This window comes from Drosophila nasuta, chromosome 3 (genome assembly GCF_023558535.2).
Source record: "Drosophila nasuta strain 15112-1781.00 chromosome 3, ASM2355853v1, whole genome shotgun sequence".
Taxonomy (NCBI): domain Eukaryota; kingdom Metazoa; phylum Arthropoda; class Insecta; order Diptera; family Drosophilidae; genus Drosophila; species Drosophila nasuta.
The window spans coordinates 49,292,100-49,309,894 of NC_083457.1; the positions used below are offsets into that span (position 1 = coordinate 49,292,100).

At 38.0% G+C, this 17,795-nt stretch overlaps 1 protein-coding gene across 3 annotated transcripts; it reads left to right on the forward strand.

The window, feature by feature from the left end:
• Nucleotides 1-529: 529 nt before the first annotated feature.
• On the forward strand, nt 530-14,176 carry LOC132790465 (uncharacterized). Of its 3 annotated transcripts, none has more exons than XM_060798994.1 (3): nt 568-633; nt 12,142-12,679; nt 13,418-14,176. In XM_060798994.1, exons 1-3 carry the CDS (start codon nt 583-585, stop codon nt 13,966-13,968), a joined length of 1,140 nt encoding a protein of 379 aa, XP_060654977.1. In that variant the 5' UTR covers nt 568-582; the 3' UTR covers nt 13,969-14,176. The 3 variants fall into 3 exon arrangements, with proteins under 3 accessions (XP_060654979.1, XP_060654977.1, XP_060654978.1); XM_060798995.1 differs by lacking the exon at nt 568-633 and adding an exon at nt 3,330-3,719; XM_060798996.1 differs by lacking the exons at nt 12,142-12,679; nt 13,418-14,176 and adding an exon at nt 694-1,037 and having other exon boundaries at nt 530-633.
• The last annotated feature ends 3,619 nt before the right edge of the window (nt 14,177-17,795 follow it).

Here is a 17,795-nt window from a genome sequence, read left to right on the forward strand (position 1 = left end):
GTGTAAATAATGTAAATAGAAGGCCACTAACTAATAACAACAACAATAACTGCAGCAGCATGTGTAACAAAACATGAACTACAACAATTCGAGGCCGTCGTCAGATTACTGTATAATTTACAAATAATTTTCTTTTGTTTGTAAGCACAACAAGAACAACAAAATAAATCGAAACCATGGATTGTACAACTATATGAAATGATTATTTGCGGGCTTTGTGCAAAGCACCAAAAAAAATGTTCTAGAGATTTTTCGTTAATGTGACAAAATGTTTTAGGTCCATTAACAAATTGTCGAAAATTGTTATAGATTTTTTTTCGCCCATGATGGGAGTCACCGACTCTGGGTAAATAACCCCGATGAGTCAAGTTCAATGACGCAACGCCAGAAAGGGTATCGAGAAAAAGCAGAGACTGGCACATGAGATGAAATTGCTGTGCGAAAAAAGCGGAGTCAGGGCGTGAAATTTGCAACTTCCTGGTTGAAACGGTTTATAAAATGTAACACCGTTTGGTGTTCTACAGTTAGTCGTACATTAAAGCTACAACTATTCGCAACTCGATATTGGATAATAATCACACGATGAAATATCAGAAATTCTATTCATTGCTGCTGCTGGTTTCGCTGACTGCGGTGAGTTTGAAAATATCCTCATAAATATTCTTTTATTTTATAAATCTTCTTTTTATGTAGCTTGCTGCAGCTCAGTACTATACGCCATATAATCCCTACAATACGCCCAGTCCAACGTTCGCCAGCTTGACTAACTATTACTACACGACACCGTATCCTTACTATTATCCCACTGCCACGCCCTACTACTACAACGATCCCAAGATACGCATCTGGCCCTATGTGATTGGACAGTATTTGTATCCCACATACTACAACAACAACAGTTACAATCCTTATGCCTCGCTTAGCACACCTAACTGGCAGAGTTACTATTCGAATATCTACCAAAATAGTTGGGGTAAAAAATAGACTCGTTGTTGTCAGCATATGTTATTATTATTTTCGCTGTTGTTTAAATAAAATGTTTTAAGTGTTTTTTTGTAAGAAAGTCATCGTGGTGTTCTTAGTGCTTATGTTCTTTTGTCTGGTGTGATACAGTTACCAACACGTGTGAGAGCGCACATAAAAATGCAAATGATATAATCCATAATGACATCATTTTGATAAGCAGCATGACAGCTCATGTCATTGGGCGCGGGAAAACCGTTACAGAATACACGTAGAGCCCATCAGAACATTTATGACACCTTTTGACATGGAAAAGCGAGTAAGAAAGTAACAGGAAGGTGTGGAAGACTGCGAGATACCCGCTACCCATGTTCAATAAAAGCAAAACAGAGCGGTATTATTCTTAAAATGTACCCAAAAATATATCTAGAGCTACTTTTGGTATATCAATATACTATTGAATTCAAAATATACCGAAAAAAACTGAAATATACCGAGAGCTATATTTGGTATTATATTTGAAATGTTCCAAAGAGTACCAAATATATCTCATTATTAACCAATGTTGATTGAAGTATATCTATTATACTATACTAACATACTACTACCAAGAGCTGAAATATACCGAAGGCTATGTCTGGCATATAGGAAATATACCAAAGAGTACCACATATATTAATTTTATCAGATCTTAAACAAATTTCTGGCAATCATAAAGACTGTAGTTTCGTACATGTGCAATGGGAGTGGCAATAATCTAAAATCAAGTTGATCTATGTGCAACTCGTGTAGCAAGTACTGTAGAAGAAAATGAAAGCTCAATCTTCTATAGTCTCTGAGATCTGGGACATAACTCTATGGCTATTGACACTAATTAAAAGTATATATATATATATATATATATTACTTAAGAATCATAGGTGCCTTATTCTGCTGTCAAAAACGTATACTACCCTTCTACTTTACCGGGTATACAAAAAAAAACAAATAAGCTGCCGCCCAAAAACCCAAAACATAAACTTCCACTTAGTTCTTGTGGTTAGGCCTGAAAGTGCGCTGGCCGATTACCACACACTTTGTACATATTACAGTGTGGTGTGCTTAACGGATTTCACACCTGGCTGCTAGTTGCGAGTAGCATGCTACTCTTATTGCCATTATGTAACTTGGCAAATGTTTGAGCTATGCACGTAGAGTAATGAACTTGAAACTTGCTAAAGCTGCTGCACTTCATCAACAACAGCCAGACAAGTTCATCATTAGTAGTTGGTTGACTTATGACCTACATTGGTCGCTTAATAGAAAGGTGGTATTTGGAGCTACGCCCCATTGTAACTGTAAGCTGCTATGTTATGCATGATATGGATTGATGGGACACATCAAAAATCATCTTTGCATCATATCAAATGTTCTTCGATTATGTTATAAATAGGCTGCTTATCAATGACAGACAATACGTGAACTTTTATCATGCAAAGCAGCTGTTTGCTTGTAGGGCACTTGGTGAATGTCGAGTTCATGGATACAGCGTGAGAGAGAGAGAATGAGCGAGAGAGCAAGAGAGAGACAGACAGCGAGAGCGTCGGCTGAAGTTGGAAATGGGTCAAAAAAACAATCACAAAAGCGCGGGTAAAAGGCAGCCGGCAAAAATGATTGGATTACACAGACAGAAAAAAAATCAAGAAATGCAAATGAGCAAAAGACGAATGACAAATGCTCTAACAAAGAATTATACACTACAATTTAAAGAAAATAACATTAAGTGTAATTCAAAGAATTGTGCTTTGTAACAAGTGTCTCACAGGGTCACAGAGGGTAGCCACAACTTGTTATACCCTGCAACTGCAGGTGCAACTTGTGGCAAGACAAATACCTAAAACACTAGAGCAACAACTGTGCAAACATAGTTGAAAATGGGCTGGGCCTGTTATATTGTTTGGGTTGGGGCTTTGGGTCAAGCATGACTATGGAGTAGAGTACACTGCACTGTTCCCTCCCCTTCCCTTCCCCTCGTTAAGTGCATGTGACGTCAGTTGCGTGTTTGTCACGTTCGCTAAAAGACATTTTTGCTGTCTCTGGCCCATTGCACGACTATTCGTAATAAAGTCAACAATGGAACGCCAAGTTGAGTCGGCACTTTTAGAGATCGTCTGCTGTTGCTGTTCGCTGCTGCTGCCGTTTAGGGGAAAATTGTGAAGAAAGTGTTGAAAACGAAATTGTAACTGAGAGAGCAACATCAGCAGCAGCGTTGTTGTTGTGAGAGTCGTCGTAAACACGTTAAAGAAGAAGCTCTGGTCAAAAAGACTGGTCCGCAACCGAGAGCAAGATTCGCGCTCGGTCTCCAAAGACCTTACCAGTTGGCCAAGACCGTAACCAACTGACAGTCAACGGGCACATCTCAAGCGCAGCAGACGCGAGTCTACTATTTGTATCTCTATCTATCTACGAAGCCAATCTCCTTAGCTACTGCTTCTCTTTATTTGGCAACAGGCTGGCAAAACAAGCAAGGCAAAACGGCCAATTTGCGTGTGTGCTGCTGCTGTTGCTGTTGAGATTGATTTCGTTTTCGATTTCGGTGGTTGCGTGAAAGTCGTTCGAGCATTTCGAAGACTTTAAAGTTCAATGCATTAATTAAGGATACAAGCGAGAGACGACAAACACAGTAAACAAGTGAAAACACTCAAATACTACTAAAAACAAAATCATTATCCCGCCAAAGCTGCCAAACACACAAAAGAAAAGCTATCATTATGCTGGTAAGTCAGACCGACAACAAATGCACGATACAAATTTCGATCGTATCTTTAACATACCGAATACAAGTATCTCTCTCTGTGTCTCTCATTATAATACCTGGCACGCATTGCACGACCGACTTACCTCGTTTTTAAGCTCGACTCAAAGGAGTCGACGCGACTGATAACAGTGCCAAGTCAATTGTCATTTGTCAATTGACAATTGTGCCTTTGTTGTTGGCCGCATTCTATATATTGTTATTTGTCATCTGGCCAACAAAATAATAGTAAACTAGCAAAGTAAACTTTCTTCTTTATTCAATTGCCAAAGTAAAGCAAAGCTGTTGTAAGCACTCTTATTATTAGAGCGTCTTTTTAATGCTTTTTCCATTCCAATTTTTTGTGTCATGAACTGTGACTTTAACTACCATTAGATAATGCTCGCTTGCAGCCTCGTAATTACTCATATGCCACATTCATCTGTCTGCCTCACGTCCAACACGTGCCCTAATTGCATACACAACAACAAGACTCTACGATTTTATTAGTTTTATGATTATTGTTATAGTTTTACGACGAATGACACAATGAAACAGGGCAAGCTGGGGGCTTGTTTATTATTTATGCTTTTATTATGTTCATTTTTAGTAGGCGTGGTGCAGTTGTAAACTCGTATAAATCTTTACTGCAGTCGCTAAAATTTATTGAGCTACCCACTCATCCATAAAACAGAAGAAAAGTGATGTGAAAGATAAGGAAATTTATTGAGAATATTTAAAGCATTTTCCATAAATTAAGTACACCCAATTTTACAATTTCTTGTATACAAAAAGTCGCTAAAACTTATAGGGTTATCAACTCGGACATAAAACAGAAGAGAAATTTATCTGAAAAATTAGGAAATTTATTGTGAATACTTAAAACATTTTCCATAAATTAAGTACGCCCAATTTAATAGTATTTGCTCTACAGAAAACTTGAAAGAAATTAACAAATGCCCCTAAAATTTATTGATTTACACACTCAGTCATAAAGCAAATAAAAGCTTATTTAATTTTACAATATTTGAGTTACAAAAATCGCATATAAATGTAACTATAATTGAATTTATTAAAGGACAAACTAAAATAAAGATATTTGAAAGTTCGTGAAATTTATTGTGATGATTTACAATTTTTTCCATAAATTTAGTTAACTTAATTTTACGATATTTGATGAACAAAAAACAGTTAAAAATTTAACTGCAGTAGATGACATTTATTTAAATTTAGAAGCAATAAATAAAATATATATGAAAGCTTGGAGAATATTTAAAATATTTTCCAGAATTTATTTTTTTTTATTTTACAATATTTGCTCTACAAAAATCTGCTGTAATTTTAACTGCAGCCGATCAAATTTATAAAGATACCCACTTATGAAAAATGTATTGAGAATATTTACAATAATTCCCATAATTAAGTCAGTCCAATTTTACAACATTTGCTTTACAATAATTTAAAATGTATTGACAAACAAACCAAACAAAAAAGTTATCTAAAAGCTTGGGAAACTTATTGAGAATACTTTACAATATTTTCCATAATCTAACCTTGATCATTAAAGTACACACAATTTTACAATATTTGCTCTACAAACAAAAAAGTTTAATACATTTAATTGATATAATCAGCGTTTTATTAGCTTAATTTGTTTATATCACCGCAGACAATAACACAGACAAATTGTAAATTATTGTTGCTCGTAATCAAATCAAAACACATAAATACAATTCCCATAGTTAAATTGTTAAAAAAAAACTTTAGTCAAATTGCTGTTGATTTGAACTAGAATAATAGAGAATTAGTTCGATAACAACAAGGGTTTATCTTTAACACTTTCCATTTTAAAGACTAATTTGATTCATCAGCGATTGGCGAAAAGTGCTAAAAATTTAAATAAATGTTAACCCAACCCAAGAGTAAATTTGGCAGTAAAGTATTTAACACCAATTCGTTAAAATATGCCTGGCGAAATTTTGTTGGCTAAAGCTCTTTAAATATTTATACAGCAAGAAATGAGGGGGGAAGAAAATAAAAAAAACCGAAATACAAGTCAGCCTCAAAATTTCACCAAAAGGGTACAATATACAATATATTAAAATTCAGTTACATCGACGAACGACATTAAAAGCTAAAGATGTAAATTAAATTATGCTAAAGTCATTAATTTTGAATGCGGTTGGAAACAGAGTCCAAAGTGAAACTGAGCTGGAAAAACTACCTTCTATGTGTCGGTCGTATCAATCAGTCAGTTCAAACGGAAAATATGTTAATTTTCATTCGATCGCCTTTTTTACTTATATTGTTTATTATCACTTGTGTTTATATTCAAATAAAAAGCAGATAAAATTCGAATTTCTACGCCTGTTGCATCATCGTAAACAGCATTTCTTTTTCCGAACCTTTCTTTTTGTTTTAGTTTCGATTTGCTTTGACTGCAACTGCAGTTATTTAAATAATAACAGAGTCAATAATTTCGTATTATATTTAATCAAGGCCAAACTGCAGATTTCCATTTACAGTTTCTAACCACAACAACATACAAAAGAAGCAAAATAATAAATTCAGCACAAATCGGCATGAAAGAACTTTAACAATAGCTTTGACAGAGAATTAATAAACAAATGTTCGCACAATGCCAAAAAAATGAAATATTTTAGATACAATTCTTATTAGATAATGGAACAAAAGCAGCAACAAATTATGTCAAGCCAACGGATTCCACTAAAAATGCGAATTCTTTTCCCTCTCTCTTCGCTAATTAAACTGTCTCAGAATTGTGTTTTGATTAATCTTCAGTGAACTGGACGCTGGAGGAGGCCTTTTGTTTACATGGAATGATGCCAACCGTTATTTAGTTCTACATAATTTACGCGATTTGTTCAGAACTTTATTTGTGTTTTGACCGAATTGAGATATCACTTGGCCACGCTCCAGGGAAATTTTCTGTATTTTGGGGCCAAGACAATTAGAAATCACAAATAGGTTTCGTCTATACGCAGGTTGAAGCAGGTGCAGAGGCGCCTTTTTTTGGGTTTCTAATAGGTTCTGAAAATTGAAAATGAAAAGCAACTTAATGATGACTTTCAGTTTTTTGGGGATAAATGTTGGGAATAATATCAGTAATTACACAATCATTGTGGGGGTCTAAGAGCTTCTGGCTGCAAGTTTTGGGACTCAATCTGGAAGACAAATGTGCCAAGGGCTTGTGGCTTAATTTGTGCCCTGCGGTGCAGTTGCTTGTAACAATTAAGTACTTTTAATTATGAACATGTATTTTGAGTAAGAAGTAGCTTGTACTTAAAAGTAAAAGGTCGATTAAAAGCTCCGCTATCAAAATATGCATAATTTGTTCCCAGTTTTACAGTTGCTTGTTGAAATTAAATACTTATAATTATTAGCAGAAATGCTGATTAAGAAGTAACTTTTACTTATAGACAATGTATTAAAAGAAGATCCACAATTTAAATATTTCCATTCTTTAAAGAATTCCAAAAGCTGCGGTGCAGTTGCTTGTAACAATTAAAAGCTTGTAATAATAGGAAATAGTTCTGAATAAGAAGTTTGTGAAACTTAAGCTAAAAGCTGTCTAATTTACTTCCTATGGGTTAGCTGCTTTTATCAATTAAATTCTTATAATTATTAACATCAATACTGAGTAAAAAGTAACTTGTACTTATAGACAGTATATTAAATAAATATCCGTATTCAAAATAGTCAAAATATTAATGGCTTCCTAACTTTTTCCCTCGGTGCAGTTGCTATTAAGATTTGAATACTTTTAATTAATAAAATCAATTCTGAACATGAAAATGCTTCATAATTAAAGTCATCTTAAATGTTTAATGAGGCACTTCCCTTAACTTTTAAATTTATTTGGTTTTCCAAAGGTCGTTCATTCAATAAAGTTAATCTCTTCTCGATGTCGCTGCAACAAATTGTAAACAAAACGAGAATTTGAGATAACATAATTTAATGATATTATCTTCATTTTGTTTCCCAGAGCTAACAAATTTATTATTTAATACACTTAATTCTTATCGTTGAATCAACTTCAAAAATTTCACTTTTTTGCCAACAGCTTTTCGTAATATCCGTTTGTCTAATTAATGTCGCAAAATATGTGGATGATTTACGAGTGACGAAGTCGGGTTTCCGTCCGTGAGCATCATTTACATAGTGCAAATATTTACATATAAATTGCTGCCCACAACTTAAGAGCTAAGCTCCACAATAACAACGACAGCTTTGGCAAATGTTGACACATTTCTTATTGTTTTGCGTTGTATTCGAACTAGTTGAGGTTCGTTGAGATTGGGGGGGAATTACATAAAAGGCGACACAGCGTTTAGCGGCAAAATGGAAATTGTTGCAAGCGAGAAAAAAAATGTGTCATAAAATGTTTTATGAGTGCGTTGAAGTGGCGGCAGGTTGGGTTTAGTGCATTCTGAAAAGTGTTCACAACTGTTATTACGATGGCAAGTGAAGTGGTCGTTGGGCATTTTGGTCTAGCAGCAGGTTCGTTTCCTAAGTCTTTCGTTTACGCAATTTCCGTGTGCGTATAGACAACTATGATGTGTAAAGCTCGGGTAACAGAAGCTGTTACCAACATAACTGTTACAGTGCCACATGAGCCCTACAGTGAGTGCTACGGTATCATTTATCGTTTTATCGATAAAAAAAACGCTATGTGGCCACACTCTTACAAGAAGCGAAGAAGGGAAAGCACGCGAAAAAGCAAGATCTATATTAAAAAGTGTACATTAATTATAATTTCATCATATCTCATTATTCTAATAAATATCCATACAAAATACAAGCCTACAAAAAGACATCACTTCACAGTTCAGAAGTGGGATCTGATAAGTTGTATGGATTTGAAAGCGTGAAATTAAGGATGATGAAATAGGAAAAGACATTGTGCAGAAACAAAATTGAGACAGAGAAAACCAGCAAGAATAGTCGGCGTTGAAAGTTTGCAGTGAGATGTGTTCTCAAGGTCTGTGTGACAAAGAAAACTGCAAATAACGGATTAGTTCCTTTTTCTTCGTGGCAGACGGATTCAAAGTCGTGGTTACACCAAGAGACGGTGGAGTCTTAGAGAACATACTAGAAGTGTGCGGGTGTGTATTTGCGAAATACACGACATTGTGAAATACATAGCAGCAGTGTGCGTGTGTGTATTTGCGAAATACAAGACATTGTGAAATACATAGCAGCAGTGTGCGTGTGTGTATTTGCAGAATACAAGACATTGTGAAATACATAGCAGCAGTGTGCGTGTGTGTATTTGCGGAATACAAGACATTGTGAAATACATAGCAGCAGTGTGCGTGTGTGTATTTGCGAAATACAAGACATTGTGAAATACGTAGCAGCAGCGTACGTGTGTGAGTGTGTGCAGAATTATTAAAAACAATAAGAGAACTAAACAGAAAAGACAAAATATGCACAAAATAACTGATCTTAAGGTGGATCAGTTGAAATTCCTTCTTCGCGGTGTGGATTTGCCAACATCAGGAACGCGTGCTGAATTAATCCAGAGACTGATCGAGCATGAGGGTTCGACAGAGATTGAGATGCCGCAAGCAGCTAGTCTTGCCAGTCAACAAGAAGATGCAATTGCGTCACAGGCAACAGCTATTTCGAAACTAGAAGGCGAAATGAGACAGCTAATGGAGATGATGTCCCAGTTTATGAGCGTTCAAAGACAGAATACATCGACAGTTCCTAGCCAGCAACCGCTAGCAATGAATAGTGAAATTCAATCACCAGATTCAAACAATGTATGCAGTCAAGGTCAGCAAGTAATTAACACAGCGAGACAAGCGTCAGTGAAAGAAATAGCGAATACCTTGCCAGAGTTCGACCCCAGTGACAAAAACGCCATCACTGCCAAACAATTCATTGATCGGGTCAACAAAGTAGTTGATGCCTACAATTGGGATCAGAAATTTTTGCTGCTCGCCATCTACACTCGCCTCAAGGGTCCTGCCAAGATGTGGCTCGACTCATCACCAGTGGTGCATACCCGATGGAGTAACTTTGCCGAAGCTTTAAACGACGAGTTTGGTATCGAACCAGACGAAGCAGAGATCCACTTCACTATGGCCAATGCAACGAGAAAGTCGAACGAAACTGTTAAAGAATATTGTTTTCGTATGTCAGCCCTTGGTATTCGGTATAAGCTTAGTGAAGCAGCGGTCATCAGGTACGTCAGAGCCGGTCTACAGCATCGAGAGTTGCAAAATAGCATTGCAGCGATTCAGTTTTATAGTATGAAGCAGCTACGGGATGCAACTGAAAACTTCTTCATGAACCGAAGCCGTTTAAGCGAGAATAAGAGGAGTATGCCACCAAAAGATTACAGCGACAATCAAAAAGGCGAGGTCAATGCTAAGTCAGCAAAGCAGAAGGAAGCTTTGAAATGCTATAATTGCGGAGAGTCGGGACACTTTGCCAATTCTTGTCCAAAGCCACCAACAAAAACAAGATGTTCCAAGTGCAATAAGTTTCATGCACGGAATGAGAATTGTCAGTCTGCAACTGTAATGCGCGTGAGCACCTTGCAACCAAACATGCCCTTCCTGAAGAATATTGTTGTCAGCTCGCACTGTTACGTCGCGTTCATTGATTCCGGAAGTGAAGCTAGTATTGTGCGCAGGTCAGTAGCCAAAGAAATTAAAGCCGTTCACAGCAAGTGTGCTATGCAAATCAGAGGCATTTGTGGAGGTACATGTATGTTAACCGAAGCTATACAGTTGGAAATAGTCATCGATGGAAAAAGTGTTTCCGCCAAAGTATACATTGTCGAAGATGAGATACTCCCAGAAGATTTTCTGTTGGGCCAAGACGTTATCGTAAGCGCTAAACTGTCATTCGATTTTGAGAAGATCCAGTCTAGTGTCAACCGAGCAGTACCGATGTCAGCAGAGCGTCCATGCGATAATTTTCCAGACTTACTTCTTGGTAATTTCGAGAAACAAGAAGTGAAGGACAAAATGCGTGCGTTGTTGGAAAAGCTTTGCGCACAAAACGAAACTTTGATTGCTGGTCTGCAGGCAATTGGCAGTCATGATGATAAAGAAATAGTTGAGCTGCAGCAATTAATTGAACAGAGGACACAGCAGATTGAACAGCTGCAATTGGCGCAAAATACGTTACGTGCTGATGCACGGATCACTGAACTTGAACTGAAGGAAGCATATCAAAAGATTGCAGAAATGGAGGAAGAATTGACCCAATACCAATGTAAAGCGGCGCAGCGCTTGGAGGAACTGCAAAAGCTGCAGCAAGAAGAGTTGACTTGCAACTGGGTGGCATTGACCAAGTACGAGGAGGTTAAGACACAACTTATCGAGTTGCAGCGATCCGTTGAGTTTTATCAAGAAAGTGAAAAGGAACTTAAACAAACGCTTGTTGAAAATGAGCTGACTGCACGCTTGCTCAAAAAAGAAGTCGACGAGAGCACTTTACAAGCCTCCAAAGCTATCGTGGAACGTTCCAAAGCATACAACGACAAATTACAGCTAGAGAAACGTTTGGAAGAGATGAAGGTGCAGCTGGCATTGCTGCAGGACGAACAAAGACTGCAGCAACAGCAGCAGCAGCAGCAGAAATATCCCCATTGTAGTCGTATTAATAGCATCAATGCCTCCCAATCGGGCTACACATCTGATGATGTACCATTGCAATTGGCCAATAATAAAGCCAACGCCAACGTATATAAAGTAGATGATCTTATTCTGGTCGAGAATGAGCCTTCCAGTACTGGTACCTCACGTAAATTGGAGCCACGTTATAAAGGACCGTTCATAGTCACCCAAGTGCTGCCCAAGGATAGATATCTAGTGGAAGATATTCCCCATGCACAGCGAAAGCAGAGACACTACAAATCGGTCTACTCTTCCGACAAAATGAAGCATTGGTGTCAGCTGCCGCCGGATGAATCAGACGAAGAAGACAATGGCAAGATCACAGCAAACGACTCTTGCGAGGACGCTGCGATTTGTCAGGAGAGGCCGAATGTAAAGCTCGGGTAACAGAAGCTGTTACCAACATAACTGTTACAGTGCCACATGAGCCCTACAGTGAGTGCTACGGTATCATTTATCGTTTTATCGATAAAAAAAACGCTATGTGGCCACACTCTTACAAGAAGCGAAGAAGGGAAAGCACGCGAAAAAGCAAGATCTATATTAAAAAGTGTACATTAATTATAATTTCATCATATCTCATTATTCTAATAAATATCCATACAAAATACAAGCCTACAAAAAGACATCACTTCACAGATGAAATGCGTCTCAAGCGGCTTTTTGATGTCATATCTGAACAATGCAGTTAAACATACATACATAAGCTCGTTACAACAATTTCTCCTCTCCCATTTGTACTTTCAGTTTCTCACAAAGAGTTCAAGTGCGCGACGCTCGGTGCTCGCCTTGCTGCTGGCATTGTGCTGTCTGAGCAGCGCATTGGGCGCCAAAATCACTAAAAAGGTCGAAAAGCCGCCGGCCAATGCCAATAACAATGAAGACAATGCAGAGGCGGCAGTCGAAGCAGCCGTAGAAGCTGCCCAGGCAGCTATAGAAAACGCGGCCAACGATGACGACGATGATGATGATGATGACGATGACGATGAGGATATCGTTACCAATGACAACGATGATGATGACGACGACGACGATGATGATGATGATGACGAAGAAAAGGTGAAGAAGGAGAAGGTAAAGAAGGAGAAGGTGAAGAAGCAAGCTGATAAGGATGCCGCAGTAGCCACAACAAACAACAAGAACGAAGTGAAGCCTGCTGTTGATCCCACAGATCTAAGTGTTTGGGGCATGGTCCGCACACTTTGGAGTTGGCTGCGCAGCGATCTGAGTGAAAGTCTTTTCGGCGACGACGATGAAAAACCAGCAGCCACAGCATCAGCCGTGGGTGAGTAGCGTTCAGCTGCAGCAGCAACTGCTCCAAATTACAAATGCCCAAACAATTAGTGAGTCGTTGATTGCATTTACGCAATTCCAACGCCGATTGCCACTGATTAGCGACTGCTCTAATCAACTTTAATTTGTTCACATCGCTTTGCGTTCGTTGTTCGATTCACTTTCGTTTTTCAATGAAACCTGACTTGCTAGAAGACAAGAAGACAACGACGAAGATATGAAATAACATAAGTAAACAAAAATAGCATGCGATCAAGAGAGATGCTTAAGAGGTGTTAACTCCTGAGCACACAGACAATTTATTCCCTTGCTGTATGAGTTGGTATTTTGATTTCTCATGGCAACAGCAAGCACCTCGTTGTAATTTCACTTTCCGCATTTTTTCTAGACTCGCGTAAATTATTATATTTATCAAAAAAACAAAAAGCAAAAAAACAGCGAACAAAACAAAGCAAAAATAAAAAAGCCACGCACATTTTTCAACGCTGAGAAAATATTTATGTGTTTATTTGCGTCTTTTTTTTTAATGGACTTTCTTAGCGGCGTTCAGGTCTGTTTGTTAATGAAATCATTATTGTAATAATAAAAACGAATCTTAATTTGCCAACGATACCGATTCAATAAGCAATTTTCATGAAAAACCAAAAGACTGAGGCAACGAACTTTGCCAAAGCGTGAAAAGCTATTTCACTTAATAAATAATCTCTCATTTCTCACTTTATATTCACAGAGGGCCGCACGTTTGGCAAGATTCGACGTCTGCAAATGGCATTGATACCCATCATCTTCAAGTTTGGCGTGCTCTCAGCCATGGTGGCATTCCTCGTGGCCATCGGCATGAAATCTCTGTTCCTGCTCAAGGTGCTCGTTGTGATGAATGCTTTGGCTATTTTGGGCAAATTCTTGACCCTCAAGACGAGTCTCTTTGGCTCGTATGAGAATGCGGCACCCAGTTTCAGTTATCCCGGCTGGAATCCACATGCCAAGGAGTCGTGGGGACCAACTGGACTCAGTGGCTCGGGACCAGCATCGCCTCATCATCCTCCGCCCAGCAAGGAGATTCATTTGCACATTCACGGCAATGCTCAGACCCAAGCACAGCTGGCCAATCAAGTTGGCTACAACTATGAGTCGAGCAATGGTTGGGCCAGTCGCTCGGATCCCTATGGCGCCTATATGCCAACGGGACAGTATCAGGAGCAACACGTTGAGGTGCCCAACAACACGGATCCCATGTCGCTGCTGCCCACAAAGTATCCGGCGCGTAGCTTGATACGCTGATTGGACGGGGGGGCTTTCGGAGTGCGGCCAACGACCACCGAGTAAACAATTTAGTCAGCGACTTTTCATGGGGGCGCAGCTTTACGTAATTAAAACCGTTTGAGTTAGGACCTACAAGTTAATTAAATTATTTTCACTATAAATAGCTGTAAGATGAACCAATGCCTGTAACTTATTTATTTATAATAAAGTCTAAGCATATTTAAAACAATATATATAACCAAAAACTACTGAAATAATTAGCAACGTTGCCGTGACAGCTTTGGCCACGTCTGGTGATCAATTTTGTGAAGAAAGTCTTCTTCCCGCCACGTTGAGGGAATCGAATGTGACAGCTTTGTAGCGCTTGATTAATTGGGCTTTTGACAAGTGCCACCGCTGGAGATTTCTTTCGCCGAGCGCCGAGATCAACAATGGGCGTGTGCTGACTCCACATTTTGCCGTCTAATCATCGACATTATCGCGAACATTGAAATGGAAGTCTAAGTCACCGTCTCGACGGTAGCTTTTGCTTACATACAAGTCGATGGAAAAGGCCAAAGGGGGAGCAGAAAAAAACATTACCAATTTGGGTAACAGACGAGCGACGGTTAGCGGGATTAAGCGAGCGACGGCTTCTTTTGTGCGGGCTAACGTTACATTAGCGTCGCCTCTGCGGGCTTCAAAGCAAAACGATTCAAATTTGTTGATCATAATTTCGGGGTTTTCAATTTCATTTAAAATTCCAAATATTTGCACAAAGTGAAAGATCAGTTGGAATTAGATCAATCAGAGCGTCGATTGACAGTTGATTGCTGTATAACAAAGCGTAGCCCATTTAGTTAATTGGTTTATTAAGTTCGTCTGGTTAGTTTGCTGTTGATTAATGCATTTTTTGGGTAATTAAATAATTATTATTGATTGCTTATCCAATGGAAGAATACTTCGGGTAATTGGATACAGTGAATGGTTGTTGAACAGTTCATTGAATGTTTTTACACGTACACAAAATTTACACTAATCCAATTCATTTTGTTTCAACCACAAATTGTGGACTGTTTTTTAATTTAATGCAACCTTTGAAATGTTCAATTGCCTTCAAACCCTAAACTAATTGAGTAAAAGTATGCAACACTTTTTGTGTATGCTCTTTTCGAACTAATTTCAATGGCAGCACAAAATTATGCTACATTTTTATGAAACACCCATCAATCAAGTTTGTGCTCTAAGTCTTTTGTTTTCAAAAGTGACAGCTCGTGATTTTCACTGCAGTATAGGGTGCTTAAAATGCATTGCAGATAAAACAGCAATTTTTGCCACAATAACTAAACGTAATTAAAATTTGTGGTCAGCGTGTGACATGCGCCGCCTCGTAGAAAGCAAAATTCATGCGTTGGCAAACCAGAAGCCAAATTGCGCATAAAAACCAATCTGACAACTGTAACAAATTAAAGACTCGTTCCGTGATCGATAAATATTTATCGGTTCCAGTTGTGTGCACAATTAAAGTCCGATCAGACAGCGCTAGACATTTAATGGGAGGAGCCTAAGCGGAGATCAGTGCTTTAAATATTAATCGCTGTCAAATCGCCAACGCCAGACGGTCGCCAAAGTTGCCAAGCGGCTTAGTTGATTGTTTACAAGTTGCATGCTTGCAAGTTGTAAGTTGTCCTTGCCAACGAGTGCACGCATTTGACATTCAGTTGTTGTCATTGTTGTTGTCTCTAGTATGTATGTAGTATGTTGTTGGCGGATTGCAGTCTACAGTCTGGTGTCTCCTGTCTGTGGTCTGATGTCTTCGTCTATGGCGGCGTTTTAATTAGAAACAGAAAAATCACAACAATGCCTTTTGCAGTGCTGCTCGTAAACGCGGCAATTAATTAGTCTCACCGACTAAAATGAAATGGCGCAAATCTTATTAATACTCAGTATTTAAAATACCAAAAGGCATGTATGAACGTGTACATAAAATGTTAATTGAATAACAAATTGTTAAACTTCATTTTATTATACTCTAAAGACAACACGAGCTCATTACAATGACTTGTCAATTTTCTGTCTGCCTGTTACAGGGTATGTTTGTTGTGTTACCAAACAAACTTGTGTTATTCTTGCCTTTTTGTTCGCATGGTCAAGTGCGTGGCTGTCTATATATTACAACTTGTTGCTGCCAAACTAAACAGTCACTTTAGCTGATCACACAAATTTCACTGCTTTCTAACGCATTGCCAATGCCGATTATTGAAATAAACCAGAAAGGTTTTTCTTATGGCCACTTGCATTTTTGTTTGGCTACAAATCATGTGCCTCTGACAGTCTAACCATCCAGTCAGCCATCCAGCCGACAATCGACAATAGACCATCGGCAACGGCTTTTGTCTTTTGCTGCTGCAAAATATGGATAATTGCAGCTGACAGGATGGCGATAGCAATGCCAATGCTGACACTGAGACTGACTGGGCCACAACCGACTGGAGACCTGCTGTCTGATCTCACTCGCCAGCTAACATGATAATTGGACATGAGCATGGACATCAGAGGATGTCAATGTGATCATCGTGGCCACAGACTTTTTACCTTTGACAAACTGTCTGCGTTTGCCCTATTCCTCTATTCCTTTTTAATTGACATTTTTCGCATCTTAACCAGAAAGAAAGTGAAATTGATACAACTGGCATGAGTACTCGTCGTCTGCGCCACGTGCCTGGCCTGTTAATTTCAATTCGTAATTTCGTAATCCGAAAATCAAAATGCGATCGCCGTTGAGTTGAGTGGTTTTCGTCATTCGATGTTTTTGGTATTTGATTTTCGGTTGTTTTTTTTGGTCACTCTTCCGCTGTTCAGCGAATTATTATTAATTTATTTTTTTGCACACTTTCCTTTTGTCGCCTCTATCAACAGACACAAGTGACAGGTGTAGAAATTGTCAAGCAAACTGAAAATAAAAGATTTTTACACTATAAACTAACTGGTCTGTCGATTGGAGACAGCGCCCCCAACATGCGGATCTATGAATGTACTTAACTAGCCATGGACTGGGCTGGGCTCTGCCCAAAAGCCTACATCTAAATAACATTAGTGTGATAATTGACAGGGTCAATAAAAGAACACAGCACAATAAAATGCTTTGGGCCAGCCAAGCTGCATTTCGCTTGACAAACATTTTAGAAAACTTTCGTTTTGTCGCGTTTGCTAGAGAAAATTTGTGAATTAAAATACAAAAAAGAGCTGTCAGAGAATCTGTAAATGATGCAACTGTATCAATTGCGTAAACGTGTTGTTAATTACATTAACAAATAAATTAGTTGACGCAATGCGTGAGACTCCCAAATGGGTGCTAAATGAAGGGCTCGTGTGCTTAAAATATTGGGCATGATTTGCAGTATTCGTTGCGCACAGTTTGGTAACTAATAAAAGTTTACTTAAGTGACTTACTATTTTGGGTTTTATTTATTATAAGTTTGTAGTTTACATACTATTTTGAGTTTTTCATTTTTATTTTTAAATATTATATTGCAATAAGTATTTGGATGATTCCTTTACTATTAACAAAGCCTTCTTTCCCTTCAGTACCTTTTAGCTAAAATTATTCGATTTTATTTCATATGTTTTTATTTAAGTAAGCAAGTTCTAAGTGAAAATAAAAGTATAACTCCTACTTTTAATTTGCTTAATCTGATAATCGAAGTAATCTTAAATCAAGATCAAACAATCTACTTTTAAAACTAGAATGAAACATTCTTGAATAAAGATTAACCTTAAATTAAGATGTTTTTAATCTTAAAATAATAAAAATCTACTCTTAAGAATTTTTCAACACTAAAATCTTGTTTTAAGATTATTTTTCT